Source organism: Morchella importuna (assembly GCF_003444635.1).
Source record: "Morchella importuna strain M04M26 chromosome Unknown Morimp01GS004, whole genome shotgun sequence".
Lineage (NCBI taxonomy): Eukaryota > Fungi > Ascomycota > Pezizomycetes > Pezizales > Morchellaceae > Morchella > Morchella importuna.
The window spans coordinates 393,256-420,827 of NW_025763401.1; the positions used below are offsets into that span (position 1 = coordinate 393,256).

The 27,572-nt window shown below is 50.0% G+C and overlaps 8 protein-coding genes across 8 annotated transcripts; 5 read left to right on the forward strand and 3 right to left on the reverse strand.

Moving 5' to 3' along the window:
- Positions 1 to 767: 767 nt before the first annotated feature.
- Positions 768 to 3,837, reverse strand: LAJ45_02242 (uncharacterized protein; the record flags this gene model as incomplete). The annotated part of the gene is made up of 4 exons (XM_046111834.1): positions 768 to 1,177; positions 1,268 to 2,678; positions 2,732 to 3,516; positions 3,582 to 3,837. The coding sequence occupies 4 exons, from the start codon at positions 3,835 to 3,837 to the stop codon at positions 768 to 770; spliced, it is 2,862 nt and encodes a 953-aa protein (XP_045974734.1).
- Positions 3,838 to 5,035: 1,198 nt separating this feature from the next.
- LAJ45_02243 (uncharacterized protein) lies at positions 5,036 to 6,593 on the forward strand (the record flags this gene model as incomplete). Its single annotated transcript, XM_046111835.1, has 2 exons — positions 5,036 to 5,179; positions 5,238 to 6,593. The coding sequence occupies 2 exons, from the start codon at positions 5,036 to 5,038 to the stop codon at positions 6,591 to 6,593; spliced, it is 1,500 nt and encodes a 499-aa protein (XP_045974735.1).
- Positions 6,594 to 7,986: 1,393 nt separating this feature from the next.
- On the forward strand, positions 7,987 to 11,082 carry LAJ45_02244 (uncharacterized protein; the record flags this gene model as incomplete). The annotated part of the gene is made up of 9 exons (XM_046111836.1): positions 7,987 to 8,311; positions 8,387 to 8,651; positions 8,806 to 8,928; positions 9,000 to 9,072; positions 9,132 to 9,500; positions 9,559 to 9,689; positions 9,766 to 10,361; positions 10,501 to 10,656; positions 10,733 to 11,082. The coding sequence occupies 9 exons, from the start codon at positions 7,987 to 7,989 to the stop codon at positions 11,080 to 11,082; spliced, it is 2,388 nt and encodes a 795-aa protein (XP_045974736.1).
- Positions 11,083 to 12,911: 1,829 nt separating this feature from the next.
- Positions 12,912 to 16,039, forward strand: LAJ45_02245 (uncharacterized protein; the record flags this gene model as incomplete). The annotated part of the gene is made up of 9 exons (XM_046111837.1): positions 12,912 to 12,951; positions 13,021 to 13,079; positions 13,174 to 13,980; positions 14,033 to 14,661; positions 14,724 to 14,940; positions 15,000 to 15,332; positions 15,387 to 15,630; positions 15,690 to 15,798; positions 15,868 to 16,039. The coding sequence occupies 9 exons, from the start codon at positions 12,912 to 12,914 to the stop codon at positions 16,037 to 16,039; spliced, it is 2,610 nt and encodes an 869-aa protein (XP_045974737.1).
- Positions 16,040 to 19,039: 3,000 nt separating this feature from the next.
- On the forward strand, positions 19,040 to 21,735 carry LAJ45_02246 (uncharacterized protein; the record flags this gene model as incomplete). The annotated part of the gene is made up of 12 exons (XM_046111838.1): positions 19,040 to 19,241; positions 19,307 to 19,369; positions 19,424 to 19,588; positions 19,643 to 19,688; positions 19,752 to 19,836; positions 19,882 to 19,995; positions 20,077 to 20,221; positions 20,300 to 20,461; positions 20,527 to 20,643; positions 20,723 to 20,954; positions 21,007 to 21,628; positions 21,679 to 21,735. The coding sequence occupies 12 exons, from the start codon at positions 19,040 to 19,042 to the stop codon at positions 21,733 to 21,735; spliced, it is 2,010 nt and encodes a 669-aa protein (XP_045974738.1).
- Positions 21,736 to 23,041: 1,306 nt separating this feature from the next.
- LAJ45_02247 (uncharacterized protein) lies at positions 23,042 to 24,015 on the forward strand (the record flags this gene model as incomplete). Its single annotated transcript, XM_046111839.1, has 4 exons — positions 23,042 to 23,125; positions 23,191 to 23,245; positions 23,321 to 23,835; positions 23,899 to 24,015. 4 exons carry the CDS (start codon positions 23,042 to 23,044, stop codon positions 24,013 to 24,015), a joined length of 771 nt encoding a protein of 256 aa, XP_045974739.1.
- A 626-nt stretch (positions 24,016 to 24,641) lies between these two features.
- Positions 24,642 to 25,176, reverse strand: LAJ45_02248 (uncharacterized protein; the record flags this gene model as incomplete). Its single annotated transcript, XM_046111840.1, has 3 exons — positions 24,642 to 24,766; positions 24,837 to 24,908; positions 24,969 to 25,176. The coding sequence occupies 3 exons, from the start codon at positions 25,174 to 25,176 to the stop codon at positions 24,642 to 24,644; spliced, it is 405 nt and encodes a 134-aa protein (XP_045974740.1).
- A 1,513-nt stretch (positions 25,177 to 26,689) lies between these two features.
- LAJ45_02249 (uncharacterized protein) lies at positions 26,690 to 27,172 on the reverse strand (the record flags this gene model as incomplete). Its single annotated transcript, XM_046111841.1, has 2 exons — positions 26,690 to 26,893; positions 26,960 to 27,172. 2 exons carry the CDS (start codon positions 27,170 to 27,172, stop codon positions 26,690 to 26,692), a joined length of 417 nt encoding a protein of 138 aa, XP_045974741.1.
- Positions 27,173 to 27,572: the final 400 nt, after the last annotated feature.

Here is a 27,572-nt window from a genome sequence, read left to right on the forward strand (position 1 = left end):
TGTTTTCCTCAGGCGTGATTTACAGCAAAACACAAAGCAGGCAACACCCCCCCCCCCAAATGATTGGCACACGCAGGCGCAAATGTACAGCCATTGTCCCTGCACCTCAACATCCCTACCTTAGAATACAAGGTCTTAGCGCTACTACCCTGGGTACGAGCTCTATCTATCTAGCTAGCCTTCCCTCTGTAACTACAATAACGCCCGACTGGTGATCGATCTACCCTCGTCACCCTTCAAAACGCCTTATGTACAAGGAACCACCCACAATGATATCACCCGATACCCGCATAACGTGCAGCTGAAGCGCCGGCTTGTTCGGGACACGCACCTCTGTCAAAGGTGGGATATTGCAGACCTTTTGGTTTGTATTGGTAAACGACTAGATACCTACATCACAGGACATCACTCGCACGCCAAGGAATAAGCGTAGAGTCTTTGACGGTCTGTTCCTGCGCGCAAAGTCTATAAACAAGTTTTCCTAGCGGTTTTACCACTCCAATCATTTCCCCAATCCTTCACTCAAGGCACTATCAAACTAACTTCTAGCTCAGCAATATATCATTTCAACCAACTATATAGCTATCAACACAACAACCGCCGCACGTCTAGCTGATATCCCATTAACCACCACCCTAGAGTATATCATAACTTCGTAACTCAAGTACTTACTTCATCTAAACCATAAAAAAACAAAAGCACACAAGCAAAAAAAAAAAACCCCACTCCCCAAACCACCAATCTAACCAAAACCACCCACCCCCCATCTACGCCCACACCGACTTCCTCAACGAATACCCCCACTGCTCCAGCAACCCCGTACTCCTCTTCGCCTCCGCCAGTCCAATCACATCCTTCCTCACCACAAACTGCCCCTCCTCCTCCTTCCCCTGCTCCACACCCTCCTTCTTCACCCTCTCGTTCTGCGCAGCCTCAATCTCTCTGCACACGCCCTCGACGAGCTCGATCTCGCTGTTGCTGTTGGCCGCGCCAGGGAGCACCTTGAAGGCCATGAACTTTGGGTGCGAGGTGCCCTTGGAGAACATGCTCTTCATGGAGCGGGTGTTGACCCGTACGACGCTGCCGCCCGCCGACGAGGGCTGGTAGCGTACGATGAAGCCGACATTGCGTTTCTCGTCTGTGGATGGGTGGGCGAGGGTTGAGATGATGTATGTTCCTATAATAATAATAATAATATCACTGTTAGCAAAAAAAAAAAAAAAACCATTCCCCACAACATCCGTGACTTGAAGAGGAAGTAGCATACCCCACTGGACCCCCACAACATCCGCCAGCTCCACCCTCTCAAACTCGCTAACCTTCTCCAGCGCAAAGTCAAACCCGCACCGATAGAGCGCCTTATCCGTCACCAAGACCACAACCTCCCTAAACGGGAAAGTCCTCAGCGTCCCCGCCTCCGCCGGCGCCAGCATCGTCCACCCCCCGCGCAGCACCTCCCCCTCATCCTCCACCACAATCCTACTCGACACCTCGACCGCATTCTGCCTCAGCCGCTCCATCGACACCGCCGGATCACCACTCATCAGCTCCTCCTCAAACTCGTCAAACACCCGCGCCGTCACGCTGCCCAGCAGAAAGTCGATCGCGGCCTGCGTGAAGAAGTCGCTGACAATGTTCGTAAAGTACCGCGTCAGCGTCAGTCCAAAGTCCGTCAAGGCGCCGCGGTAGTTGCGCTTCCGGGTGCGTGTGAAGTCGCCCTTGAGCGCGGCCGTCGACGCGTACTGCTTCGAGATGGCGTCGCCGTTGTCGGCCCACAGACGGTTGAACCACGCCTCGTCCGAGCCGTCGGATACGCGGACGCCGAGGTCCGCGAGGTTCTTTTCGAGCGCGGCGCGGGCGGCGGCGCTCTGGACGACGTTGGTGCGGTCGAGGCAGTCCATGCAGTTTGTGCGCAGCACGCCCTGCTGGCGGCGCGTAACATGGCCTCCTCCTCCTCCGCCGGCGGACGGCGACGAGGACTCGTCGTGGTAGCCGAAGCCGTCGAGCACCGGGCCGAGCTCGTCAAAGAGGTGCTTGACGTTCTCGAAGCGCATCCCACGACACTCGTGGTGGAAGTCGAACCAGCTGAAGCCAACACTGCGCTTCACGTTCTCCGGGAGGCCCTGCATCGCAGCCTGGTACTTCTCGCCGATGATAGCCTCATTGCCATGTTTCTCAACAAGGCTAACAGCATGAACACTGCCGTAGCGGTCAGTAGCGGCCCTGAAGTGCTCGGCGAATGCGGCCGCATTGGCCGCCTCTGTGCGCAGCAGGATGGGCTTCGGCTTGAGCGCGTACGGGCTCTGCTGGAAGTATAGCGGGATTGAGCCGCGGATCTGGAGGTACGAGAAGACGCGGGCCCACTCGGTGTCGCTGACGAGTTGTTCGGTCTCGACGCTGTTTGCGACGTTGCCGTTGTCGTCGACGCCGCGGCGGAGGTAGCGCAGGCCTGCGCGGCGGATGGAGCGGCGCGAGATGAGTGTGAGGAGGAGGTTCTGCTGCGTGGGGACGATGGACTCGAAGGTTGGGGCTTGGTCGCCGTCGGAGGGCGGGGGCGTCGCGGCGGTGGTTGTGGTTGTGAAGGGGAGCTGCCCGACGAAGCCTTGCATGAGCGGCAGGACGAAGGCGTTCTGGTTTGCGTCGATGAATGGCTTTTGGAGATGGTGGTTCCAGAAGAACTGCGGAGGGTTAGAGATGGTTATATCGACCGAATGAATGGGGGGAAACTCACCAATGGGTCCACAAGCTTCCACAATGGCAGACTCTCGCTCTTCGAGTGACGCTGTGTGCTCCAGCTCCTCGTGATGTCCCAGTCATAGCTGAAATAGAAGCTCCTTGACCCCCCCAACAGCAGCCTCGTCGTATTCAGCAGCTTCGGCGTCAAATTGTGCGCCACATCCTCCTTGACCGCCTCCACGGCCTCCTCTACCACCTGCTCCTCCTTCTTCTTCTCCACCTCCCCCTTACTATCTGCCGCGCCATCCACCACCCTCTCCTCCTCACCACTCGGCGCCGGCCGGTTCTCTGGCTTCGTAATATCCACTCCCTCCCTCTCCTCCACCGCATGCCCCACATCCACCTTCTGCGGCTGCACCGCCGCCGCCGCCGTCCTCTCCCCCGGCGACAGCCCCTCCGACTTCCTCCGCTCCTCCGCCCACCCGCGCTTACTGAACCACTTCTCCGCGAAGCGGCCGTACAGGCCCCTGCGCCCAATGACATCCTCGCCGACCGTGCTACCACCAGTAGCAGTGTCGGTGCTCGACCGCCGCGACGACGCCGCAATGTCGTCCTGCAGCTCCTCCTCCTCCGAGGAGCTGGTGGCGCCATCGGTGTCGCCACTTGCGACGCGCGGGCGCGCGCGCGCAATGTAGGCGTCGGCGTCGCGCTGCGAGGAGAGCGGGATCAGGGCGACGTCGGTGACGACGTAGATGGGGTGGCGGCCGCGGATGGTGGCGACTTGTTCGCGTGAGGTGATGGCGATTAGGAACGAGGAGGTGGGGGAGATGGTGAGGAGGCCTGTTGGTGGTTAGAATTGGGGGGTTGAGTGAATTGGGGGGGGGGGGGTGGAAGTGGGGGGTTACCTGCGATTCCGTGGGCTTCTAGGCCGTTGGGAGCTACTGCCGCTGCTGCATCGTCTTTTGGTTTATTGTTGTCTTTGCTGGCGGCGGCGGCGGCGTGGGGGAGGATCTGTTTGCTCTTCCAGTCGATCTTGACGGGTTTGGGGGTGTTGTTGTTGTTGTTGTTGTTGTTGCTGTTGTTGCGCGAGTTCTGGATGGGCGAGAGGATGAGGCCGTCGATGGCGGCCACGATCAGGATCTTGCGGGCGAGGGCGGGCATTGCGGGGGCTGCAGCAGCGGTGGTGAGGGCCGCTGCGAAGAGCACTCTTGACGGATACACTGTTTATTTTTGGAGGGGGAGAAGGGAGGGAGAAGGGGATTTGGGGGGGGGGGGGTTGTTTATGTAGATGTATATTAGAGTTTATCGTGGGAGCGTAGATGTTTAATTTGTGTCAGGTACACTCAGCTCAGGGTCGGGTCAGCTGGGACGTATGGGATGGATTGGAGAGGCATGATGAATAGGCGCCCGGGGGGGCGTGGGTCTACTGGGTATTTATTTGTGTAGTAGCAGCTAGAGAAGTAAAATTAAAGCCATCTCTGTGCCTGCTTGTGCCTGTTGTGCCTGCTTCCTTGGTGGATATCTCAGTGTTCATCATAAAAAAGCTGGTTTGGTTGAGGGATCGGCGGTGGGGGGGGCTATTGTTGGTTGCGGTGGTTGTGTCGATGTGACGTGAGAGGCTGAGACATGCTGGTTGGCTGGGGTGGGAGCACAGGGAGAGGAGGAGTGATGTGGAGAGTAGAGTCGAGGTGAGGCAGGCAGCGACAGGCAGGCAGCTAGGGACAGGGTAATCGAGTGACTTTCCGTGGGCACAGAGTGTAGGTAGACGTGGATGTAGATGTTTATTGTGTAGGCAAGTGGATATCTCGAGATTCAGATATTCAGGCATTCAACTCTACCTAGCCAGATGTACCAGAGACAGAGCTTAATGACGCTCTTATAGGCACTCTATCTTGGTCTGTATCTCTATCGACGTGCTGCATGCCTGAATCCCTCCCTTGTCCTGTGCTGTGCATGCGCGTGCTGCAGCCCTGTCGAGTATGTAAAGTAGAGCAACACACCTCAATGTAGAGGACACGAGGCCGAACACCGAGACAGCCGAACACTCTCACATCCATTCCATCCATCCCTACGTTCCCTACATTCATTCACACTCACGCTCAGTCACTCACCCACAACCACGGCCACCTCGTTACCTATCTACATACCCATCCCCATCTATCATCTAGCTATCGGCTCTATCTAATACATCTCCATCTCTCGGACATCCACCACACAGGCAATCTCCCAGCAGGCCTGTCTGCATCACACGAGTCACACACCCACACTCACGCCCACAGACTGATCTACGTACAGAGCCTCCCCCCACGCCAGTAATAGTAACAGCAGAGTACTAGAAGAGTAGCAGCCCCCCGTCACCATGTCAGACTCATCAGGCACCACCGACCCCACCCAGCAGCTGTCCGCCTCCCAGCGTGAAGCTCTGGAGCAGTTCACAGCAGTCACTGCCCAAGCTCCCCCAGAGGCCATTCCCCTTCTACAGCGGTCACAATGGAACGTCCAGGTACAAGCCCACCCTACCAGGCCCCTCCCTGCCCCCCCCCCCCACTGACAGCTCCCAGATCGCAATCGCAAAGTTCTTTGACGGCGAGACCGCCGACCCCGTCGCCGAAGCTCTCGCCGCTCAGGCAGCAGCCCCGCCTCCCGCCGCCGCACGAACAACCTCCAGAACTCTCGCCACTCCCCCCAATGCCTTGACCCGCAACAGATCGGGCATCACTCCCGCGCCCCGAATAGTGCCGCAGCCGACGTCGGTGTCACGGCGGCCGCCGTTCCTCCTGGCACTCTTAATATTCCCGTTCTCGATGCTCTGGCGCGTCGGTAACTCGTTCCTCACCCTCTTCTACACGCTCTTCCCCTTCCTGGCGCGCTTCCGACCCGCCACCCGCACCGCCCGGGCCCGCCGCTCTCAAACACCGCGGGACACCGCCGCTCGCTTCATCCGCCTCTTTGAGGAGGAGTACGGCGCCGATACCGGTCTCCCATTCTTTGAGGGCGGATACGCCCAGGCCCTCGAGCTCGCAAAGAAGGAGCTCCGCTTCCTCCTCGTCGTCCTCCAGTCCGACGAGCACGACGACACAACCTCGTTCAACCGCGACACACTCACCAACCCGGAGGTCGTCCGCTTCATCAACGATCACAGAATCATCCTGTGGGCGGGCAGTGTCCAGGACTCGGAAGCCTACCAGGTCTCGACAGCGCTGGCATGCACAAAATTCCCCTTCGCAGCGCTGATCGCAATGACACCAGCGTCGGGCTCCAACTCCCAGGGAATGTCAGTCGTGACTCGCTGTGCAGGACCTACGCTGTCGGCGGCGCTCATAACAAAGATGACAACGGCCATCAACACCCACGCCGAGTCCCTCGACCGCCTCCGTGCCCAGCGCGCAGTCCACGAAGCCGACCGCGCAATCCGCGAGCAGCAAAACAGCGCCTACGAAGCCTCCCTCGCCGCCGACCGCGAGCGCGCCCGCGCCCGTAAGGAAGCCGCCGAAGCCGCCGCGCGGGAAGCCGAGGCCGCGCGCAAAGCCGCCGAGGAAGCCGAGGCGCTGGAGCGCAACAGAGAGGCGTGGAGGAAGTGGCGCGCGTCGCTGCTCCCGGAGGAGCCGGAGGCTGGGCCCGAGACGGCGAGGGTGTCGATCCGCATGGGTGATGGCGAGAGGCTGGTGAGGCGGTTTGGGGCCGGCGCGGACGTGGAGGAGGTGTATGCGTTTGTGGACTGTCTGGGCGTGGAGCTGGACGAGAAGGTTGTGGCACCGCCGGAGGGGTATGCGCATGAGTGGGGGTTTAGGCTGGTTAGTCTTATGCCGCGGCAGGTGCTGGAGGCGCAGGGGAAGGTGAGGGATGGGATGTTGTGGCCGAGTGCGAATTTGGTGGTGGAGAGCTTGGCGGATGATAGTGATGATGATGATGAGTAGTAGGTCGTGGGTGGGTGGGGTTATATAGGAGTGTAATTGTAGTATAGTCAGTATTTGCTGGAATGTGAAACTTCTTTCTTTTGTGCAGCTCTTCCTTTTGTTGGTGATGCTTATGGTTTAGATTTATTGTGAGGATTTTTTTATCTTGTGGAGGAAAAAAAAAAGGGGTTGGGGGTGCGGTGTATAGTAGAATCAAATATTTGGCTTTTAGCTTTTTGGTTCTGGGGGTCACGTAGTGTAGTCGACAGCGGTCCCGCGGTGCTGTAGTTTGTAATTACACATGCGGGCTGGATCAATTGCGGTAGGGGGTTTGGCTCCAGGTTCAATGATTTCAGATGGTCTACTCTACTCTACTCTGGTGAGTATGTGCTGCGTGTTTTTGGGGTTGGGTTCGAGGTTGTGGGTGCGGGAGGATGGAATAGTGTGGGTGGAATTCAATGGTGTAAGTAGAGTGGCATGGCGAATGTACGTTTTGTGGTGGGTTAAGCATTGGCTTTCGGCAGTGGAGTTATGTAGCTTGGTCTGGGGTTATGTAGTGTGGGATGCATGGGGTGGATGAAGGCGCGGGAAATGGTGCGGGTGGTTAAGGGGGCTCTCTGATCTAGGGAGAGCTACATGTAGCTTTAAAGCTGGTTTAAAGTCTCTCAGAGAATTCTGTAACCGCAGTTGGCTGGTGGGTTTTGTTTGTTTTGTTTGTTTCTTTTACTAGCTGTAGAGTTTATTTGTGGGTTTTGGGGGAGGGGGGATTGAAGCTGGTAGTGAGTGGGTAGATGCTCAGATGCTCAGATCGCAGGGCTCTGTAGGGAAGAGGGCTAGTAGATAGACCGCAGAAATGTGAGAGTATAATGTAATATACTTTTACCTCTGGCTCTCAAGGCATAAGTACAGCGCTGCCAGACAAGCTCCGGTGGTGAGTGCACTAGCAAGTACAAGTCCGCATGACCGAAACGCAGCACATAGGCCCCGTGTTGAGGACAGTGCCTGTTTTAATGCCAGGTCCAATGCTGTTGGCCAGACAGACTCTGCACCCCGACACATTCCGGGCCACACACAGAGCTTGAGCACCGAGTGATATTCCATGACGCGCGCACACACGCACACACTCGAGACTCCGTTGCCGTGGCAACGGACACCCCACTACGCACCGACGATCAGGCACGAGCTCTCTCGTATCGTATCGTATCTTATCGAGGTGTTCGGACTGCCGTGGGGTAGAAGCTCTCGAACCTCTTTAACTCTTCCCCCCTCTACGATTCGATTCACAATTCCGATAACACTCACTCACTGACAGTCAGTGCCCACGCCTAATCTCACCCAATCCCGTACTTCAACCCTCAACGCGTCTCCCCCCACCAATCCCCCACCGCAAGCTCCCCTCCCTCCCTTCTTCATCATGGGCGACGCCTCCGCCGCCTCCTCACCCCACACCGAGCCCGGCACCACCCCCACCACCACCGCCGCCGCCGCCGCCGCCGCCGCCAAGCAGCCCACGGGCTTCCTCGCCCTCTACCAGAAGGCGCTCCCCTTCCCCGCGCGCCCCGGGCTCGCCGCATGGAGCCCCACCCTCGACCTCATCGCGCTCGTCACAACAAACGAGAACGTGCTCCTCTACCGCATGAACGGCCAGCGCGTCTGGGGCTTTGCGCACCGCCGCGACCGCAACGTCGGCCCCGGCGGCGGTGAGACGCGCATCGAGCGGTTGCGGTGGCGGCCTGACGGTTTGTCCCCCCCCCCCCTGTGTGTGTCGGAGGTGAGGTGGTGGTGGCTAATTGGGTTGGATTGGTGGGGTGTAGGCAAAATGCTCGCCCTAGGCTACAGCGACGGGTCCACGCGCATCTACGACGTCAACAACGGCAAGCAGATCCACCGGCTGACGTCCGAGGCGGCCAGCTTCGGCACGGTGTCGTGCGTGGGCTGGGTCGACAATTACTCGCTGCGCACGCGGCCGGGGATGGCGGCGGAGGTCAAGTCGGCGGATTGTACGCCGCAGGCGCTGTTTGATATGGATGTGGGGCAGATGCTGCCGCGGTTGAGTGTGTTGCCGTCGTCGGCTGGAGCGTAGGGCTTTTCCTTTCTTTGGTTTTGGTTTTGGTTTTGGTTTTGGTTTTGGCTTTTGGGGTGTTTGAGGTTGGGGGGTGTTTGAGGTTGGATTGGGATGGGGTTGGGTGGGGGTTTGGGGCAGAATGGAGAGCTGATGAGGGGGTTGTTACAGAGATAGCACGTTTACGTCGAAGGTTACGCTGGATGCGTTGATCAATTCGGTTACAAAGGGCGGGGAGGGGGATAATCTGGATGTGCTGCTGATTGGGGAGGAGGGCGGGAAGATTCTCTTGAAGTTGGTTACTCTTCTTGTGGAGCTTGATTCTTCTTGTGAAGCTTGATATTGGAGGGCTAACTATCTAATAGTGTATTTGATTCGTTCTTAATAGGAACTATGGAGCTCTCATCCCTATCCCACCAGCTCAAACCCCACTCAAAGGTATACCACAATTCCCTCCTTTGCAATGCTAATCCGGATTCTGACAATCAGCAATATAGCTCCTGCGTCACACAGCTTCCTCAGACCTGTCCACCCACTCGCTGTTAATACACGAACCCCAGACCAACAACATCCTCTTCGCAACCATGGACATCCTCTTCATCCAACAATTCGGCCAGTACCTGTTCCAGCTCGCATCAACATCAACCAGGGTGCAAGCGCTCCTCCGCTACATCCAGGAGGCCGTCGTCGCGCTCGAGACCGAGTTCAAAACCATGAACGACCTCGCCCAGCGCTACGTCAGCATCATCGACGAGGACGTGCGCAAGCAAGGGAGCGAGGTCTCCCTCGAATTCTTCGAGCTCCTCGTGACCGGCGTGCCCAGTGAGGTGCTGCGCGAATGGCTGGTCGACGTCCTGACAGAAAGGGTAAGGCGGCACGTGCACCCCCCGGAAATGATCGGAAAATCCGCTAATCTGCCAGCAGGGCCAGAAGCGCTGGGAAAAGAGCTCGATGAATGGCTATGAGACGCTGCGGAGGCTGGTCCACGAGAACCTGCTTCCGACGTGTGAGCGGTTGACGGTGCTCTTCTGCCGCCTGCGGGGATTGGCTAGATGGTGTGTTACTGTTGTTGTTTCGGGCTCCAGGCTCAATCCTTGACCAGCTAGCTAACCACGAGGGGGGGCCGTCTAGGAAGGAAAGAGGGAGTCCCCTGGGACTTGATCCCGACGACTTTACTCGCTGCCTGGACGTTGTCTCAGGGCTTACAGTGTTCGCGCACGAGTTCCTGCTGAAGCTCAACAAGGAGCTCGAGCACTTTGCGGCCTTCGGCTCCTGGCTGCGGCACACGCTCGACGAGCTGTCGACCGTCATCAACATTGACGACAAGCCGGCCGAGGACCCGCAGATCGACACACTGCGCGTGTCCGAGTACATCAGATGCTACCTCAAGCAGTCGTCGCTGGCGGCCTTCTTCCGGCGCGAGGGCTTCCTGCGCCTGAGCGAGTACCAGAAGAAGAAGGGCGAGAGCGTGTTTGAGCTGTATGCGCGCAACGCTGACAGGGAGCCGGTGCCACCCGGGTTTATGGAGCTGGCGGCGTACCTGGAGGAGCTGTGTAGGTCGGTATTTGCGAAGCCGCAGATGGCGATGAGGCAGCAGTTGAGGGTGGGGAAGCCGGTGACGGTGGCGGAGAGGGAGGTGGGCAAGATGGATGTGAGGATGGTGGTGGAGGGGGGGGTCCAGGTGGCTTATGTGGCGTTGTGTGATGTTGAGAAGAAGGCGAATAATCGTGAGTGCAGCCATCCTCCTTGAGATTTGATAATGATTGCCCTTCTTGAGGTTTGATAATGTTTTTTTTTTGTTTAGTTCATTAATTGCATGCAAACCTACTGATAATAATGGTTGATAATAACGATTTTCCTTTTTAGTTATCCTTATCCGGTGCCAGATCTCTGTCGACGGATCCCTGAGTACGGTTTCAAAGATTGGTTGCGCCAAAGTCCTCTTCCCAGACCCAGAGTCCGTGTTGGTGGATCTTCATTTCGTTGATTCGAGCGCAATTATCTTGATTCTTGCTGATAAAAGTAATCATATATCCCCGTTTGTTTTCCAAGGTTCCGCTAGTTCTATTTGTTGACCGACAATTTTTTTTAATATTAGCTGGTCGTAATTCCGAGATGGTGTCGATCGCATATGATATCATAACCTATGATGAGAACTACGATCACGAAGATCTGTCCGAAAGCGTATTTTCGTATGCAGAGGCGCTGCAAGGGGAAGAGATGGCCGTTGTCACTAGACGCCAGTTCGATTCCTCGTTCATACCGGTGCAGCTCACCATTAATGGGAATAAGGGCAGGCGAGTTGGGTGTGTGATTGCGGAAGACAGGATGAGATACATTGTGTTTGATCTGGACGGTCAAGAGGAAGACGAAGAAGAGGAGGGGGAGGAAGAGGAGGGGGGAATGACAGTTGAGGGGGAGGAGGGGGAGGGGCAGGGGGAAAACTAAAGATGAATGACGACATTGATATTGAAACGAAACGTAGCTGTGGGTTAGATCTGGGGGCTTATGGGTGTTACAAAAATACACACTGGGAAAGTCTTTGGGCGGCGTTCTTATTTGGAGCAAAAAGTAAACAACCGGGAAAAGTGGGACGTTAAAGATAATGCATGCATAGTAGACTCTTTAGTCAGGGACCCCTGCCTGCAGCATACTGTGCCTTTGTTTTGTTGGATTTTCTGAGCAGTCCATGTACCTCTGGAATACTGCCCCCTCACCAATACCTACATAGACATTGTAGTTCATACAGACTGTCGGATAACCACATTTATTTACTCATTGCCGACAATTTTAATCTTTAATTTGCAATGTATGCAGAGATTCATAAGGTTGCCTGTGGGTAGCTCTGTGGCTCCACCGGAGTTGCTGGTCATATATCTCGTTGAATGACTCTCTGTATGTATGCCAGGACAAGCATAAAATATATAGACTGCAATAATACGAGTCATGTTGAATGCAGCCCCAAATAATACTCATAAAATGCAAAAATCACGGGTAGGAAGGATTGTTTGGGCGTGTAGAAGGTGTGCCTCAGTTATTTATTTACCTGTAGCTGGATTGGAAAGGAGTTCGGTGACGAGACGGGAGAGAAGCGAGCAGATAACTACGTGTGTCGCCACGAAGCAATAAGTATCGTTGCATACAGCAGCCCAGGTACGTTGACGATGCAGGAAAGTCCATGCCCTCACGATCTGTCCTTTCCATAGTTCACATGATACAGTGGCTTTTCCTTCTCCATGGATGTAGAGGTGAGGAGATACCGACATCCTTAAACCCTCTCTGTATGCAAGTGATCTGTACCTTTTGCTTTAGTGAGGTATCTGTAAATAGGTGACAGCGGTCAGTAGAGCGGTCTGTCTAGGTACCATCTGCTTTGTCTCTTTTCTTCTTCCTCTTCACGAACAGAAGAGGTCGTTGAATAGTTCTCTCAGCTTCTCCAGTTTTCGCGGATGACTCATCTAAGAGCGGGGTTATCATTGGCTGGCTGGTTGCTTTGTGCCCCCCTCTAGCCCCATGGAGAGCTTCAGAGGGGTTGAACCATCCCTGTGGGGCATAGATAATGCCTCTTGGAATTCCGTCAAAAAGAGCCCCTCCTTCCTCACAGTTCGAACACCCAAAACAAAAATTCAATCCCTCCCCCCATTTTCCCTGCCTTATTCCCACGCCAACCAGTGAGGAGAAACAAACATCCACACACAAACTCTGCTTGTTTAGTTAGAGGATCAAAACAATAGAAACTAGCAGAGAGAAGGGGGAGAGAAAAAAAAAAGACGACCCCCAAAACAAAACAGAGAGGAGAGGTTCGTTGCTGCCTTCCAAGCACGTTCCCCACCTTGATATTGCGGTAGCCTCCCCCCACCACCTCTCCCCCTCTTTTTTCACCTGAAAGGAAAGAAAAAGAGTCCCCTGATTACAACTCTCTATTTTGCTCCCTTTTTTCTCCGGTAAATCAGGAATCACAATCTCTTGTTGTATTCAACGCTGTGTAACGTCGCAATTACTCCCCCTAAGGCAGAGTTGTTGTGGCCCGCGTCAAACCTTTGACACTGAACTTTTCCACACAGGAGACAGCCTCGTGCTTCTTTCAGTAGACTCCACGACCGCCTCTACCTCTTTCCTCTCCCACTTGTTTCTACCCACAACCATCATCATCCACAAATTCCATCATCACAACCGATTCCCCGACGCCTTGAGTCTTTAATTTTCAACGTCGTCGATTTAAACTACATATCTCATCGCCATCTCATTCTCATCGCAAAACCACCACAACCGCAACCATGAACGTCTCTGAGGTGTTGGCAAATACCTTATCTGCCGGTGAGTTTTGTTTATCCTCCAACCCCAATTTCTGCTCCGGAAATTGATGTTCATTTTTTCTCTCTCTAGATAATGCTATCCGTGGTGCTGCTGAGGAGCAGCTTTCGACCGCTGCCGTCCAACACTTTGTACGTTGCCCCCCCCCCCCCACACCTCGTTGGGTATCCGATTTCCCTGGCTTGAAGAGGCGGGAAACTGACTTCTTTTGTGGTTTTTATGTAGCCCGAGTATCTGCAAATGCTCTCGGCGGAACTCGCAAATGAAGAGACATCTCCCTTTATCCGTAGTGCTGCTGGTATCGCTCTGAAGAACGCCCTCACTGCCAAAGAGCGAACACGTCTGCTAGAGGTACAGCAGAAATGGCTCACCCAGGTCGACCCAACCATCAAGACCCAAGTCCGGGAAAACTCTCTTCGAACACTAGCCTCGACAGACAACCGTGCGGGGCAATCGGCCGCGCAGTTCATTGCGGCCATCGCCGCCATCGAACTCCCCCGAAATCAGTGGCCGGACCTGATGCCTGCACTGGTACGAAACGTCGGCGAAGGCTCCGACAGCCTTAAACAGTCGTCCTTGACCACCATTGGTTATATCTGTGAATCAGAGGAGCAGGAACTCCGGGATAGTCTGAACCAGCACTCTAATGCAATCCTCACGGCCGTCGTGCAGGGTGCCCGGAAGGAGGAGCCTAACGCCGACGTAAGATATGCGGCCATGGTTGCGTTGGGTGATTCACTGGAATTTGTTCGAACCAACTTTGAGAATGATGGTGAGAGGAACTATATCATGCAGGTCATCTGCGAGGCCACACAGAGCACAGACTACAGGATTACTCAGGCAGCATTTGGTTGCCTGAACAGGATAATGAATCTTTACTACGACAAGATGAAGTTCTACATGGAGAAGGCCCTATTTGGATTGACAATTGTGGGGATGAAGCACGAGGAGGAGGAGGTCTCCAAATTGGCCATTGAATTTTGGTGCACAGTTTGTGAGGAAGAGTCCGCTGTTGAAGATGACAATGAACAGGTAAATCCGACCCCAGCTGTTCAATCGGACTTTAGACGCTGACAGTATGCAGTTCCAAGCAGAGGGAATGACTGAGCTTCGGCCATTCTTCAATTTTGCGCGTATTGCCACTCCAGAGGTCGTCCCAGTATTATTGGAGCTCCTCACAAAGCAGGACGAAGATGCCGCGGACGATGAGTACAATGTCTCCCGTGCAGCATACCAGTGCCTGCAGCTTTACTCCGCGCGTGTCCAGGGTCTGGTGATCGGCCATGTTTTGCAATTTGTAGAGGCCAACTTGCGCCACGAAAACTGGAGGTTAAGAGATGCTGCTGTTTCGGCATTTGGTGCAATCATGGAAGGACCAGAGTTCAAGCAACTTGATCCCCTGGTCAAGCAGGCTCTGCCTGTACTTGTGGGAATGATGGATGATAAAAACTTAATGGTAAAAGACTCTGCAGCCTATGCTCTTGGGAGGATTTGCGAATGTTGTGGGCAATCTATCGACCCTCAACTCCATCTGCCAAGCTTGATTCAGGCATTATTCTCCGGCCTGAAGGATAGTCCAAAAATGGCTAGCTCTTGCTGCTGGGCTTTGATGAACTTGGCGGACAGATTTGGCATTGAAAGCGAGTCTGAGGAAAACTCGTTGTCGAAATACTTTAAGGATAGTGTTAGTGCCCTGTTGGCCGCAACTGAAAGGTATAAATAAACTCCCACACCAAATTTTTGGGGACTAAGGCTAAACAAACATTTATTTATAGATCCGACGCTGATAACCAGCTCAGAACGGCTTGCTACGAAGTCCTCAACTCTTTTGTTGCCAACGTTGGACAGGATGAGCTGCCGTCTATTGCTCAATTGTGCACTGTAATCATGGAGAGGCTAGAGAAGACTGTTGCCTTGAGAGGACAAATTGTTAGCACGGATGACCGTATCACTTTGGAGGAGATGCAGACTAGTTTGGCTGTAGTATTGATGGTACGGATTCCAGCGTTTTCGACAGCTTTTAGTATTCCCCATATTAACTTGTAGAACAGACTATCATTCAACGTTTGGACAAGGAGATCAAGCCCCAGGCCGATAGCATCATGCAGATCCTTTTGGGGATCCTCTCCACGCTGCCACCAAACTCATCTGTTCCTGACGCGATATTTGGAGCCGTTGGAGCTATGGCTAATGCTTTGGAGGAGGACTTCACCAATTACATGGATGCATTCACGCCTTTCCTTTACAATGCCCTTGGCAACCAGGAAGAGCAGCAGCTCTGCTCAATGGCTATTGGTCTCGTGGGTGACATTGCTCGTTCAATAAACGACAAGGCAGCGCCTTACTGCGACCACTTCATGAACTATTTGCTCAACAATCTCCAGGTATGTTTTCCTACTTGCAATGGTTTGTTTTGAGTGATAATAACAAGAAAACAGAGCAACACTCTTAGCCAGCAATTCAAGCCAGCAATTCTTCAGTGCTTTGGTGACATTGCTCAAGCAATTGGGGGCCACTTCGAGACATACCTGCAAGTGGTCATGGGTGTTCTTCAACAGGCGTCTGGGATTACTGCCAGTACCGATAGCAATTATGAGATGGTAGAATACGTTATCTCGCTACGAGAAGGAATCATGGATGCGTACGACGGCATCATCATTGCTCTGAAATCAGGCGATAAGAGTGAGACCTTGTGTTGCATAGCGTGTTTAGACACTGGAATTATGCTAACGTAAATTTAGCCTCTCTCCTTGCCCCTTACGTTCAGCACATATTCGGCTTCCTGTCATCGGTAAATGCCGACATAAACAAGACTGAAGGACTGATGAGATCTGGCATGGGTGTTCTTGGGTAAGTTGCAATATCCCGAGGCATTTTTCTTTCTTTTTTTTTTTTTTACACAAACTTACTTTGAGGTAGGGACTTGGCGGATGCTTTCCCCGGTGGCGAGATTGCCCAGTACTTCCGCGCCGATTGGATCGGTGCCATGATCAAGGAAGTACGACAAAGCCGGGAGTTTAGCTCTAGAACACTTGAAACTGCTCGATGGACAAGGGAACAAGTGAAGCGTCAGCAGGCACAAGCTTCTTAAATGTTAAAAATCTCACGGAAATGAATTTTTTTTTCTGCTGCCAAGGTTAGAACGAAAGATGGAAGGGTGGAGGGAGGGGAAAGAAGAAAATATTTTTCCGAGTTTCCTAGATGAAGAGGTTCATTATTCAATCAGTCGGTTCAAATCTGGGCATTACCTTTGGTTTTTTACTTCTCTTTTTGTTTTCCAACTCGGGGTCCTTGGGGGAGTTTGCTGTTTCTCTTATCCTCTCCGTATCTCTTGGTTTTTGTTTTCTTTTCATAGTTGCTCTTTCCCGGCGGTTACGGTTGATAATGAAAAAAAAGCATGTGCGAATGTCTGACTATAGGATCTGAAGGATATATTTATGCTTGATGAATCCTGGTTAGAGATACACCATGTTTTTATTCTTCTTTTGTTTTCATTTCTTCCTCTTGTTTTCGTTTAGATGGATCGGTTGAAGACGGGCCTGTCTTGTGGTTTCTTTTTTGTCTTGCATTGGTTCTCCCCTGTCCTCTCCGCTCCCACCCCATCCCTTCCTGCACCACTACCCATAAACTACCCATAAACTACCCTGGAAGAACTCTTATACACGATCGTATTTCCCACTTTGTCTTTACGTCATATGATATATGATCTTATGTTAAAACATCGTCCCCTATCCCATGCCTGATGTCTCCCCATATCATCCTCACATGAATCCACCTTTCCTATTTGTGCCTGTACCCATTTGTAACTGTTAATTAGCGCTTTTATTCCTTTCCCTGCACTCGCTTTTCGGGCCTGGCTTCCGGAAAGAACCGTTGAACCGTGATCACATTGGATAGCCGCAATGTATCAACACTTTTGTAAAATCTTTTTTCCAAAGATCTTGCACTTACTTGATGGGGGCATGTATTTCTTAAAAAGTCATGCGCCCCGGCATTCCTTTGTTTTTCACTCTCGCTATCACTATCGATATCTGCAAAAAATCATGTATTTCTAGGTGTGCTCATGTATTCTTTTACTGGATGGATGGATGTAGCCTGGATATGTAGCCTTCATGGGTCATGGATTATCACTCGAACCATATCATCCCTTGCTAGCCAACAACTATAAATTTGATGAAGGTTGGCTTGTCATTTTAAACTTATAGTAATTGTGTATCCCGATTTATGTTTGGCATCCTGTTTAAATATGACAGGCTAACTTGAATGGGGCGGTTGCGCTTTCTATGTGTTCCACGAGCCAGCTTTTCCATCGAGGGTTGGGATAAGAGTACTCAGAGGTAACGTGCGGTATACTAGTCCCGTTCACAGCCTGTGGTGCGATTTGTAGTCTGCAGGACGAGGAACGAGTTCACAACCAAAATCTGGGCACGAGACTAGCGATATACTAATGTGTGGTTTTTTCCCCCGTCAAGAACATGATCTTTCTCCTGTCTTGATCGTTATACGCAATCGTTGAATTATAACACCAATAACAATTAGTTGTTCAATAAAGGCTGGATAATCGAAACAGTCGGGTCTCCCTGCATGTCACCTTAACTCCTTGTAGGTGCTAATAGATACATGTAAGTTTTCGCCACCAATCTTGTATGATTTATATTGTATGTCCTGGGGCTATCAGAATCATACGCGTATATATCCAACTAAATACAGTCCTCCCCGTAAAAGCGAAGAAACTTCCCTCATTGAAACCGACATGCGTACCAATAGTCCAGTTTGGTATTAGATATTAGTGTACCTAGTTGATTTGAGTAGTGTCACTAGAAATCTGGAATTCTTGACCCAAGCTTCCCGCAATCCTTGATCATGATCATTCCTTTCTGAAATCCAAGTGGATTTTCTAAATGAAAGTTGCAGTATCTGTAAAGTTAGTGGTTGTAATAAAAAAAATATTAAATATTTAAAATGTATTTGGATTATAATTTAAGTTGCAGTTGATCCTGGTTCTGCGCTTGAGTGCTACGGTGGATTAATATATTAACTTTGTTTCTGTTCCTATGTCTCGGGACACCAATTTTTCACCGCGTGCAAGGAACGTGTCTAAATAGAAATCGATTTCGCCAGATTTCTTCTATATACATGTAATTGCAGGCATATATCATATGCAATATAGAAAGCCCGTGTGGTGGCGTTATGAAGGTCCTCGATGCTCAGGCAAGTCATGGAAGGCAGATCGACCCATACGAGCTCCAAAATATATTCCAGCACCTCTACGATTTAAAAAAGAATTTAGGAAACCCAAATTCTCATTTGTAGATCTTGAGAAGTCTCCGCATTGGAAGATCAGGTACAGACAGCATGGGCTGTGTAACGTGGGGTACAAGCCACTAAACTTGATAGGTTATTCCCAGATCGAGGCTAGATGCACCCCTCCTTCCGAGTAAGCCCTTCGCCGTTCCTTAACCTGCGGACAGCCGCGCCGCCTCTACATACTTCTTCTTCTCCTCCTCGAGCGCTCCCCTCCTATTCTGTCCGAGAACAGCCTCCTGCTGCACCTTTCAGCATCCCACCCATCGCTACACAAGTCTGCCCCCCAAAACGATTTGCGATACCTGGTCCTTGAGATACCTACATAGGTAGAGAGAGATACATCCCTTCTCCTCCATAACCACATACACACAGCTTTCCCGATAAACAAGGAGAGCTTTCCATATTACAAATATCCCTCAACTGTACCTGAATCTCATTCAACAGCTGTATTCTTCGATCCTCAGATTATTCCATCAAAAGAAACACTTAAGGCGTGGGGAAACCTGTACTCTCGTGCTGTGGAGGCTCTAATCTGTGAGAGAGGTATATAGACTCATCGCAGACATAGAGAGGGAAAGAGAGAGAAAAGCAAGGATCAACCGAAGCGAACCTCCGGAATCTGTTCAATTTCCCTTCCATGGTATTCGCTCAGAATTATTAATCCTCGGGCAACGGAAAAAGATAATAAATAATAGTAAACTTGTTGCTATAATCTGCCTTTGATACATTCCTGCATGGGATACTGTTCTCTCCCGGATATCCATAGCCCACAACAACTTCCACGATGACCGAACGACCGTCAACGGCGACGGGCAGCAACCGCAATTTCAACCAGGCATTGACCTCTCCACTGAGGCCAAATACGAGCGGTGGCCCTGGAATATCTGTGACTGGTGCTTCGCCGACAGGATCAAGAACTCCACCTCCGAATGAGAACCGCCGGTCTATCAGTGGTGCTTCGTCCTCACCTCGACCAAAAGCGAAAGGTCCGCTATACTCCAATCCACGAAATCTGATTGTACGGATATCCGCTGGTCCTGACACAAAGCAGAATCTACCAACACATTTTGTCGAAACATCACAATCTACGGGTATTGTCGTTACCAAGATAAGGGTGAGAGGTCAGAGGTTGTGGATGTCCTGGAATAGGTCACTAAGATCACCCCAGGCTGCGCATTCAATCACGATCCCCATTCGCAAAAACAGCAATCTGGGAGCGGACGAGGGAAATTCAATGTAGACTCACCCTCTTTCACTCCGGCGACTCCCCCCAAGAAGACAATATCCCCGAACGTTGCGGACGCTGCACCTTTCACCCCGAAACACACCACTGGTAATACATTGAGCAGGGCAAACTCTGCGGCATCTCGAGCTGACGTGCTAGGAGTTGCGACACCCCCGGTTGCGCCTCAATTTCATGATCCTAATAATGGGTGGGTAGCTTACAATCTCAAAGGCTTTCCCCACTCGTTTTCTTGTCAGCTGATTGTGGATAGTTACTCAATATCCCACGCAGTTGATCATCAGCAGAATTATCAGTTACAGCAGCATGGCTTTGATCCAATAGGATTGGCGGAAAATGTATATTCGCCTACGAAATCACGGCGCAGGGCTAACAAAATAAAGAACGCGGCAACAAACGCAATGAATGCATACGAGTTTCCGGTTTCACAGCCGGTGAATCCGTATGCGCAGACGGGCGATATGTTTTTCCCACAAACACAGTCATATACACCTCTGGTTGTGCCCCCCTTTGCAATTTTTACCATGTTTGATTTTCACAATGGAGAGTTTTGTTAACTCCATTATCTCACTTTGAAGCTCCCTTACCACCGTTATGCTCCTCTGGCTCCCTTTCCGCAAAAGCTTTTACCGTTTCAAAGGAACATCCATGGATTCTTCATGTCCGATAATCTCAGGGAAGAGCTCCAAAGGAAAGCAGAAATTACGTTGCAGTCTTTACCAAGTAATTTAGTCTCTTTCAGCCCCTTATTAGCCAGGGTGGACGGTGATTGACATGAATATCTCTTTCGTCCCGATAAAGGTGTTACTTCGATTCTTCCCCCGGCAGTGGAGGAATTCCACTCTTTAGTGCCACTAGATACATCAAACCAAAAGAACATAAATGTATTTGGATATCCAAGCTGGGCTTATAAGGCGTTCTCAAATGAAGATGCCAATCCATATGCGCTTCGGAGAGTTGAGGGTAAGTTCTTTTGCCGCGGTTCATTTGAATATAAAAGCCCTAACAGGTGAGATATCAATGTATAGGGTTCCGTTTGTCCAACGAAGCCGACATTAGAATAATACAAAGATGGAAAAAAGTTTTGAGCGCAAACATAGTGACCATCCATAACGCTTGGACTACTACAAAATTTGGAGACAGCTGTAAGTCAATCTAGATCTTCTTTCGGCTCATTGCATCCGACGAGCTTGTGAGCGTTCATGCCTAAGTTTTGTCTTGTAGCTATCATCTTCGTCTATGATTATCATCCTTTGTCCAAGACGCTGGCTGAGACTCACTTTGGGCCAAGTCCAAGATACACTACCCCTCGACACTCTGTTGGGCCTATAGTTCCAGAACCAGTACTATGGAGTTACATTGTACAGATTGCTTCAGCGCTGAAAGTCATTCATAGTGCAGGTCTGGCAGCGAGGGTAATCGAAGGATCAAAAATATTGGTTACAAGCAAGATGCGGTACTTAAACCAGTTTAGAAATGTCTGGAATGATATTGACTGATCGTGCTAGAATACGCTTGAATTGTTGCGGTATCCTGGACGTGATTCATCCAGACACCATAAAAACTCAGGACATGGTGCGTGAGGCTCAGCTTGAGGACCTGACCCAGCTAGGTCGGCTCATGCTTTCCGTTGCTTGCAACACTCCAACAGCGCTTCAAAACTTCCAGAAAAGTATGGATTATATCAGGAGACATTACTCTATGCAATTGCATGACAGCATCTACCTTCTTGCCACAGGTGCAACGAAGTCTGTGGAAGAGTTCATCAAGACAATTGCCAATCAGGCGTTCCAGAATTTTGACAGCGCTCTTCATTATGAAGACTCGCTTGAATCGGAGCTTTCAAGAGAACTTGAGAATGGTCGGCTGGTCCGGCTTTTGTGCAAGTTTGGCTTCATCAATGAGAGACCTGAGTTTGATCATGATCCAAGATGGAGTGAAACTGGTGATCGTTATTTCTTGAAGCTCTTCAGAGATTATGTCTTTCATTCGGTTGATGAAAACGGTCAACCGGTGGTGGATATTGCACATGTGTTGAGCTGCCTGAACAAGTTGGATGCCGGCGTAGACGAGAGAATTATGTTGGTCTCTCGGGACAGCATGAATTGTTTTGTTGTGACCTACAAGGAGGTATGTTTAGTAATTTACTTGCTTTGTCTGGTCGAACTGACACAATACAGCTGAAGCGACAAGTCGAAACATGTTTCCAGGATCTCAACAAAAACAACAGACGGTAAAATACCGTTTCCTATGTACTGGGTGTATGGGTCTATTGCGTAGAGAAAGAGCGATATACCCAGGTTTGGAGGTTCTGAATTTTTCTCGGGGTAAGACGTGTAAAGATCAACATGGTTATTAGTTGCGTGAGTATAGGACTTTGATTCCTTTACTTGCATTTATATGCATCGGTCTAGAGAACGGAGGTTGTTTGGAGGATGATTAGTGGGAGGAACGTTCCATATTTGTTGCCTTACACCTCGTCTGTAATATTGGGAACAAATATCTGCAATGTATCTTAGTGACTCTTTTTCCTTTGGCAGTTACAATGCTGAGTATAATTTCATTCCTTCTGCGTTGTTCCGCAATAGGAACACACGATCGAGCAAGGCAAGAACTAGAGGGCGGTTGCCGGGGCTTTTGCAAGAAGACTGTTATCCGTTGTAATTAGAAAAGTTGGAAATACTCAACTATTTATATCGTCACTTTTGTAAATCGCCTTTTATTCATCCTAGATCACTCGTGGCATTTATGATTTTGTAAGCCTTAATGTGCTATCACACCGGCATTGAATTTGGACTATGGAACAGTCGAGTTGTCAGTCTACCCCAAACAGTGACATTGTGCAGCTTCTCTACCCTAGGACACACCATCATTGGTAGTTAGACACAACCCCGGTCAAATTCCTAACGTATGCAAAACTCTCCCACGACTTCGGATAATGAATCAACAACTCACAAAGTCGAGCACGTTAAGAGCGACAAATCATATGAAGGCCCAGGTACATACAATAGACTTGACCCATCAGGATGCACGTGCATATGCAGGAACCGGGTTTTGAATTATAGGACACCCAATCAAGTATGACACGTTAACGTATGTGCCTGCAGCTAGTACCGAGCTTGTATCATATCCTTTGAGCACTACATGAACTAAAAGGCATTCAACCAGTGTAGAGACTTGAGATGGGATGTTTAGTGCAGCCAAACATTTGTGTGCACGACTTTTTGCCTTTGTTCTCTTCTTCGAGGTGGGGCTCATGAGTATTATATTACAGTGCTTCCCACGCACCGTTTATGAGTAAATAAGATGCTGGTATTCATATTGTAAATAGTATTAACGGCACTCTTTCTGTTCATTTGCTAGGCTTCTGTTTTTGAAGGTAAGTGAAGCTAAGCTTCAATCATGAGTTTAAATTGACTTCTATTGATCTTTACTGACCCGCTGTATTTAAATACAGGGCGTCGAGTCTTAGCTACATACTCTAATTCTTCATTTATAACATAACGAACAGCTCCTCATATTCACGACAATAAAGATTTCACCATGCTTTTCCAACGCACTTTTACCCAACTTTCACCTCTCGCTCTAATAATCTTGGGAGTGCAACTGGTTGCCTCACACTCATGGGTAAAATAATCTGATCTAAGATCATTTCCGGTTTTTGATAATACGCTAACGCCCTTCACACACAGCTCCAATACATCGAAGTCGAGCGTACCGGCGCTATTGGGTATCCTAGAAACTTCTGTACGTCCCATATATGATAATCGCTTAAAGATACCTATAGCTCTTATATAAATAATCTAACAAACTCTCCAACAGTCGAACCCGACCCACAAGCCGACTTGCACCATGTCAACTTGATGGAGTCTAATAAATCCCTTATCTGTAATCAATTTCAAAGGGATGCCGTAAATCTACCGGGAACACCCCGACTTAAAGCGTCCCCCGGAGACAGAGTAATCGGATGGCATCGCGAGAATGGGCATACGACAGACCCAGTGTATTCTGGGAAAGCTGGTAAAACGTATTGGTACGGTACTTCGCAGCCGAGTAAGCAAACGACTCTGGGAGATGTCAGGACATGGACGCGCGATGGCGGCCCCAAAGGTGCACTCGTTGGTATTTCGAAGTTCGATGACGGAGAATGTGCGGAACCCAACCACACCAAAATCTCCAAAGACAGGGGGGTCGGTGTATATGGTAAAAATAAAAACTGCAGAGATAGTGGTTTCGTGATTCCTACATATGTAAAGGCTGGGACTACATACTCGGTGTACTGGGTCTGGGACTACAGTGAAAAGTATGGACCGGCCGTGGATTCGGGTCACTTTGAGGTGAGCCTAGCCCTTGACTATTTGTGTTTCGAGTAAATGATACTAACGGCAGTTATCTCATAGTTTTATTCCCACTGCGTTGATATCGATGTCATTCCAGGAATGGGCGAACCAAAGGTTCGTACTGTGCGTCGATTCAATGGCCCCTCGCGCGCTCGCGACCTTGATTCTGAGGCTTAAACAACACCACTATGCTTTTCATTTTTAATATTTCGAAGGGGGACAGGTTCCTTCCTTATCATTCTATAGCTACCTTTCTGGGCCTATTCAGGACAATTACATTTTCCTTTGTTTGTATCTTAGTATTAGATGGAGTTTTTCTCTTTCTTATTGAAGTCCCGCTGTAAAGTAACCAAATAATGGATTTTTCATGCATGAAAAGCTGCGGGGTGGTTTCTATGGGGCGGGTGTATGCGAGTGACGGTCTATGAATCTTGGCTACTAGGGTAAATATCACTCGACCATACCACATGTATTCAACCTGCGCCTATCCTAGATTTTCTGGGAATCTAGCCGAGTCACATGTTTTTCAGCTGGCTTTGCCTAAGCTTTCTCCAGTTCACACAGAACCATACAACAACTTCCCAACAGCTTGGGGACACCAAACACAACCGAGAGGTAGCAAACGCAAAAGTCCGGCTGCGCTTTATTGGTGCGATCTCTAACGCAGACCCTTTTTTCGATGCGGGTACTGTGATAGCATACAAATCCTATGAGGCAAGAAAATATCAAAAGGAAAAAACGCCAACCCTGTAATTATCATAAATTTTTCTTCCTGCAATTTAATGATACCTGTTCTTCTAGCTCTAGCTCTCTTGTAGGAAGGGGTTTTCAATTTGCTCACTGCCGTCGATTGGAGAGATGAGCGTCAACATGGGACCTCTTGCAACAATGAGGCCAAGTTCGCGTGTGTGCTCGTTTCCGTCCTCGTCTGTAGTGCTCGGGTCATAATTATTAGCACCAATACGCTAAACGCAAAGTTCTCGAGCCACAAAACATACCTCGCAGGTTCTCCTTCACGTCGTCCAATACCAAGTTCATGAGCTGGTCGTAGCCCTTCAGAATTCCAACAACTACACCAGCAGTCAGCTAACCATGTCTCTCAAGCAACACCACACAACAAAAACCCTCACCCTCCCTTCCACCATTGAATTTAACGGTAATAGCCTTATCCATAAACTTTGCCAGGTCTAGAATAGCCTCGCGGGGCTTTCGTTCTTGCTGCTGGTCCCTGTTGTATGAACCCTGGTTTCCACCCCCACGGCCGCCGCCTCGGCCACCACCGCCGCCGCCGGGGCCACCACGTCCTCCTCGAAAGCCGCCACGTTGTCTGTTGTCCATTCTGAGAAGTTGAGAGTGGGATTGGTTATTTGGATTGGCGGGGTATGGTATGCTGTAATTGGGACGGAGGGGTGTTGAAGGAGGGCCTTAGGTTACCCTGCTTTGGTGGTTGGGTGTCAAGGATCGGCTCTCCAATTTACGTATGTAGGCACATGTACCCATATGGAATGATATGAGTTCACAATTACTAAATACTCAATATTTTAGTAGCAGGGTTATGTCAAAGCCAATGGCTGCAGTAATAATACCACACCTTGGAATTAGTTAGCACTTGCCAAAATCGGATCCAATTATGATCACGCGCAAAGAGGCATTTCAATCATTGATCCTCTCTGACTTCTAACAAACTATTGTGTAAACAGCTTACCAGAAATGTAGTCGTGAACAGTGATGGACATCATGTTTCGCATGATGAATATGAATGATTAGCTGTAAGTGTACCGAGATTAATCATTACTAATTGATCAATCAAGACTGATTTCGTATAATAGACCTTATTTCATGGTTATCGTACCCCGCGCGCGCTCTACACATACTTTACTGTTTCACCATCTTCTCAGTACCTAGGCTTTCTCCGCCTGTATCAACATTACTAAAGCCGAAAAAGTCGCCCTCTCAACCTATTCAACAAGTATTTTTCTATTGGTCAATTTCTTACAATTGAGTGAGTACTCAATGGGCTGTGCACGGGAGTACCGAATCACAAACTGTACTTTTGACTCAGAGCATCTAACATTGAAACATGTAAAATGCGTCCAAGGAAGGGGGCGGGAAGAGGTTTGACGGAAGGCATGTTTTACCTTACTATGATAACGTGGACAGGAAAATCGAGGCCATGGTAACTGACTTCACAAATTACAATGCTGTTCCTGCGGGGCATACAGTGTTGAAACACTGAGTTCATCTGTACACATATGCACATGCACAGTACAGTCGATCTGAAACCTGCTCACCCAGGTGCATTCTTAATGTTTATTCCTACATACATACATACATGTACCCCGGGTACATGTACAACACTCTTTAGCCGCGGGCCGGGACATCATATTCACATTCATTCAATTACAGAGCTATAGGAATTTTGAGATCAAGATCAAAATAATATTCTATCATAAAACCGCATGTAGAATTATAATTTAAAAAGAAAAAAAATAAAAAGCATTAAAGGTCCTCTCTTTTTTTAATCTCTATCGGACTTGACCACCGCGTTTATCGAGACCAGTCCAAATCCTCGCATTGAGGTTCTTCCTCCTGAAAAGAGGACTCAAAAGAATCAAATAAATCACCCCAAAACTTCTCCGACCAAGACCAAACCAAATTTTAAGTTATAATGGACCCTCCCCCCCCCAAAAAAAAAAAAACCATAACCTCCTAAAACCAGAGGGGGAAGGGGGACAAAAAAATAAACCCAAATAACACCGTAAATAAAGTACATTAAATCAAAAGACAAACTCCACGTTAACCCATGCTAAATGCCTGGAAAAAAAAAGGAAAACAGCCCATCGAGGCTAAACTAAGCCACCGACCGCTCTTCCCAATCGTCCGCATCCGCATTATCATCCTCCACCGTTACAATGGACACAACATCCCACTCGCCCTCCCCATCCGTCGGTGCCAAAGACACCATATCCCAGTCTCGGTCCACTTCGATCCCTGGGAACGGATCCACCACCGCCTCCGTTGGTGTATCATAAAGAATACCCATCTTGTAAAGCGTCTATCCGCGAGCTTGTCAGTTCTGATTCTTTTTTCCCTTCTGCTTAGTGGTGGTAATCAAACATACATCATCTGCGGCCGCTAGATCTTGGTTGATAGTAGCAGCGCTGCCATGGTAATCATCGTAGAACCACGTCAGGCCCAACTCGCGTGCGACGTCACTATCTACCTCAGCGTCGAGACTCTCGGCCTCGTACATCTCGGAGAGGATGTGCTTGGCGTTGTATCTTGTAATACGACGACGACCAAACTTGCTAACTTTTGCGCGGTTGACTCCCATTGTTTGGTGCTTTTAGGTTTTTGTTGTTGAGGGGGTATTAGATGTATTTATAAGGAGGAGATAAATTATAAGATGGGGTTTTTTTCTTTCAGGATCCTGATCCTTCTAGAAATTGCTTGTCTGTATTTTCTGATGATTTCTAACTTTTCGGGCGGCCAGGGCCATGTTTTATATTCCATAAGGTCCCACAAGCCACGAGCATGACTCACACACCACTCTCACCATCCATTCCTTTAATTACGATAAAAGTCAAATTGAAGGTACGTACCGGAGTGCTAGGGGCGCCTGAGAATGCGATGCCGTTATTGCGCGCTTTGGTAGTCATCGCGCGCCATAGCCCGGAATCTTGTGTGACTGCGGTCCGACTCCCTCGGGATAAGCGAATCGATAGCTGATAAGT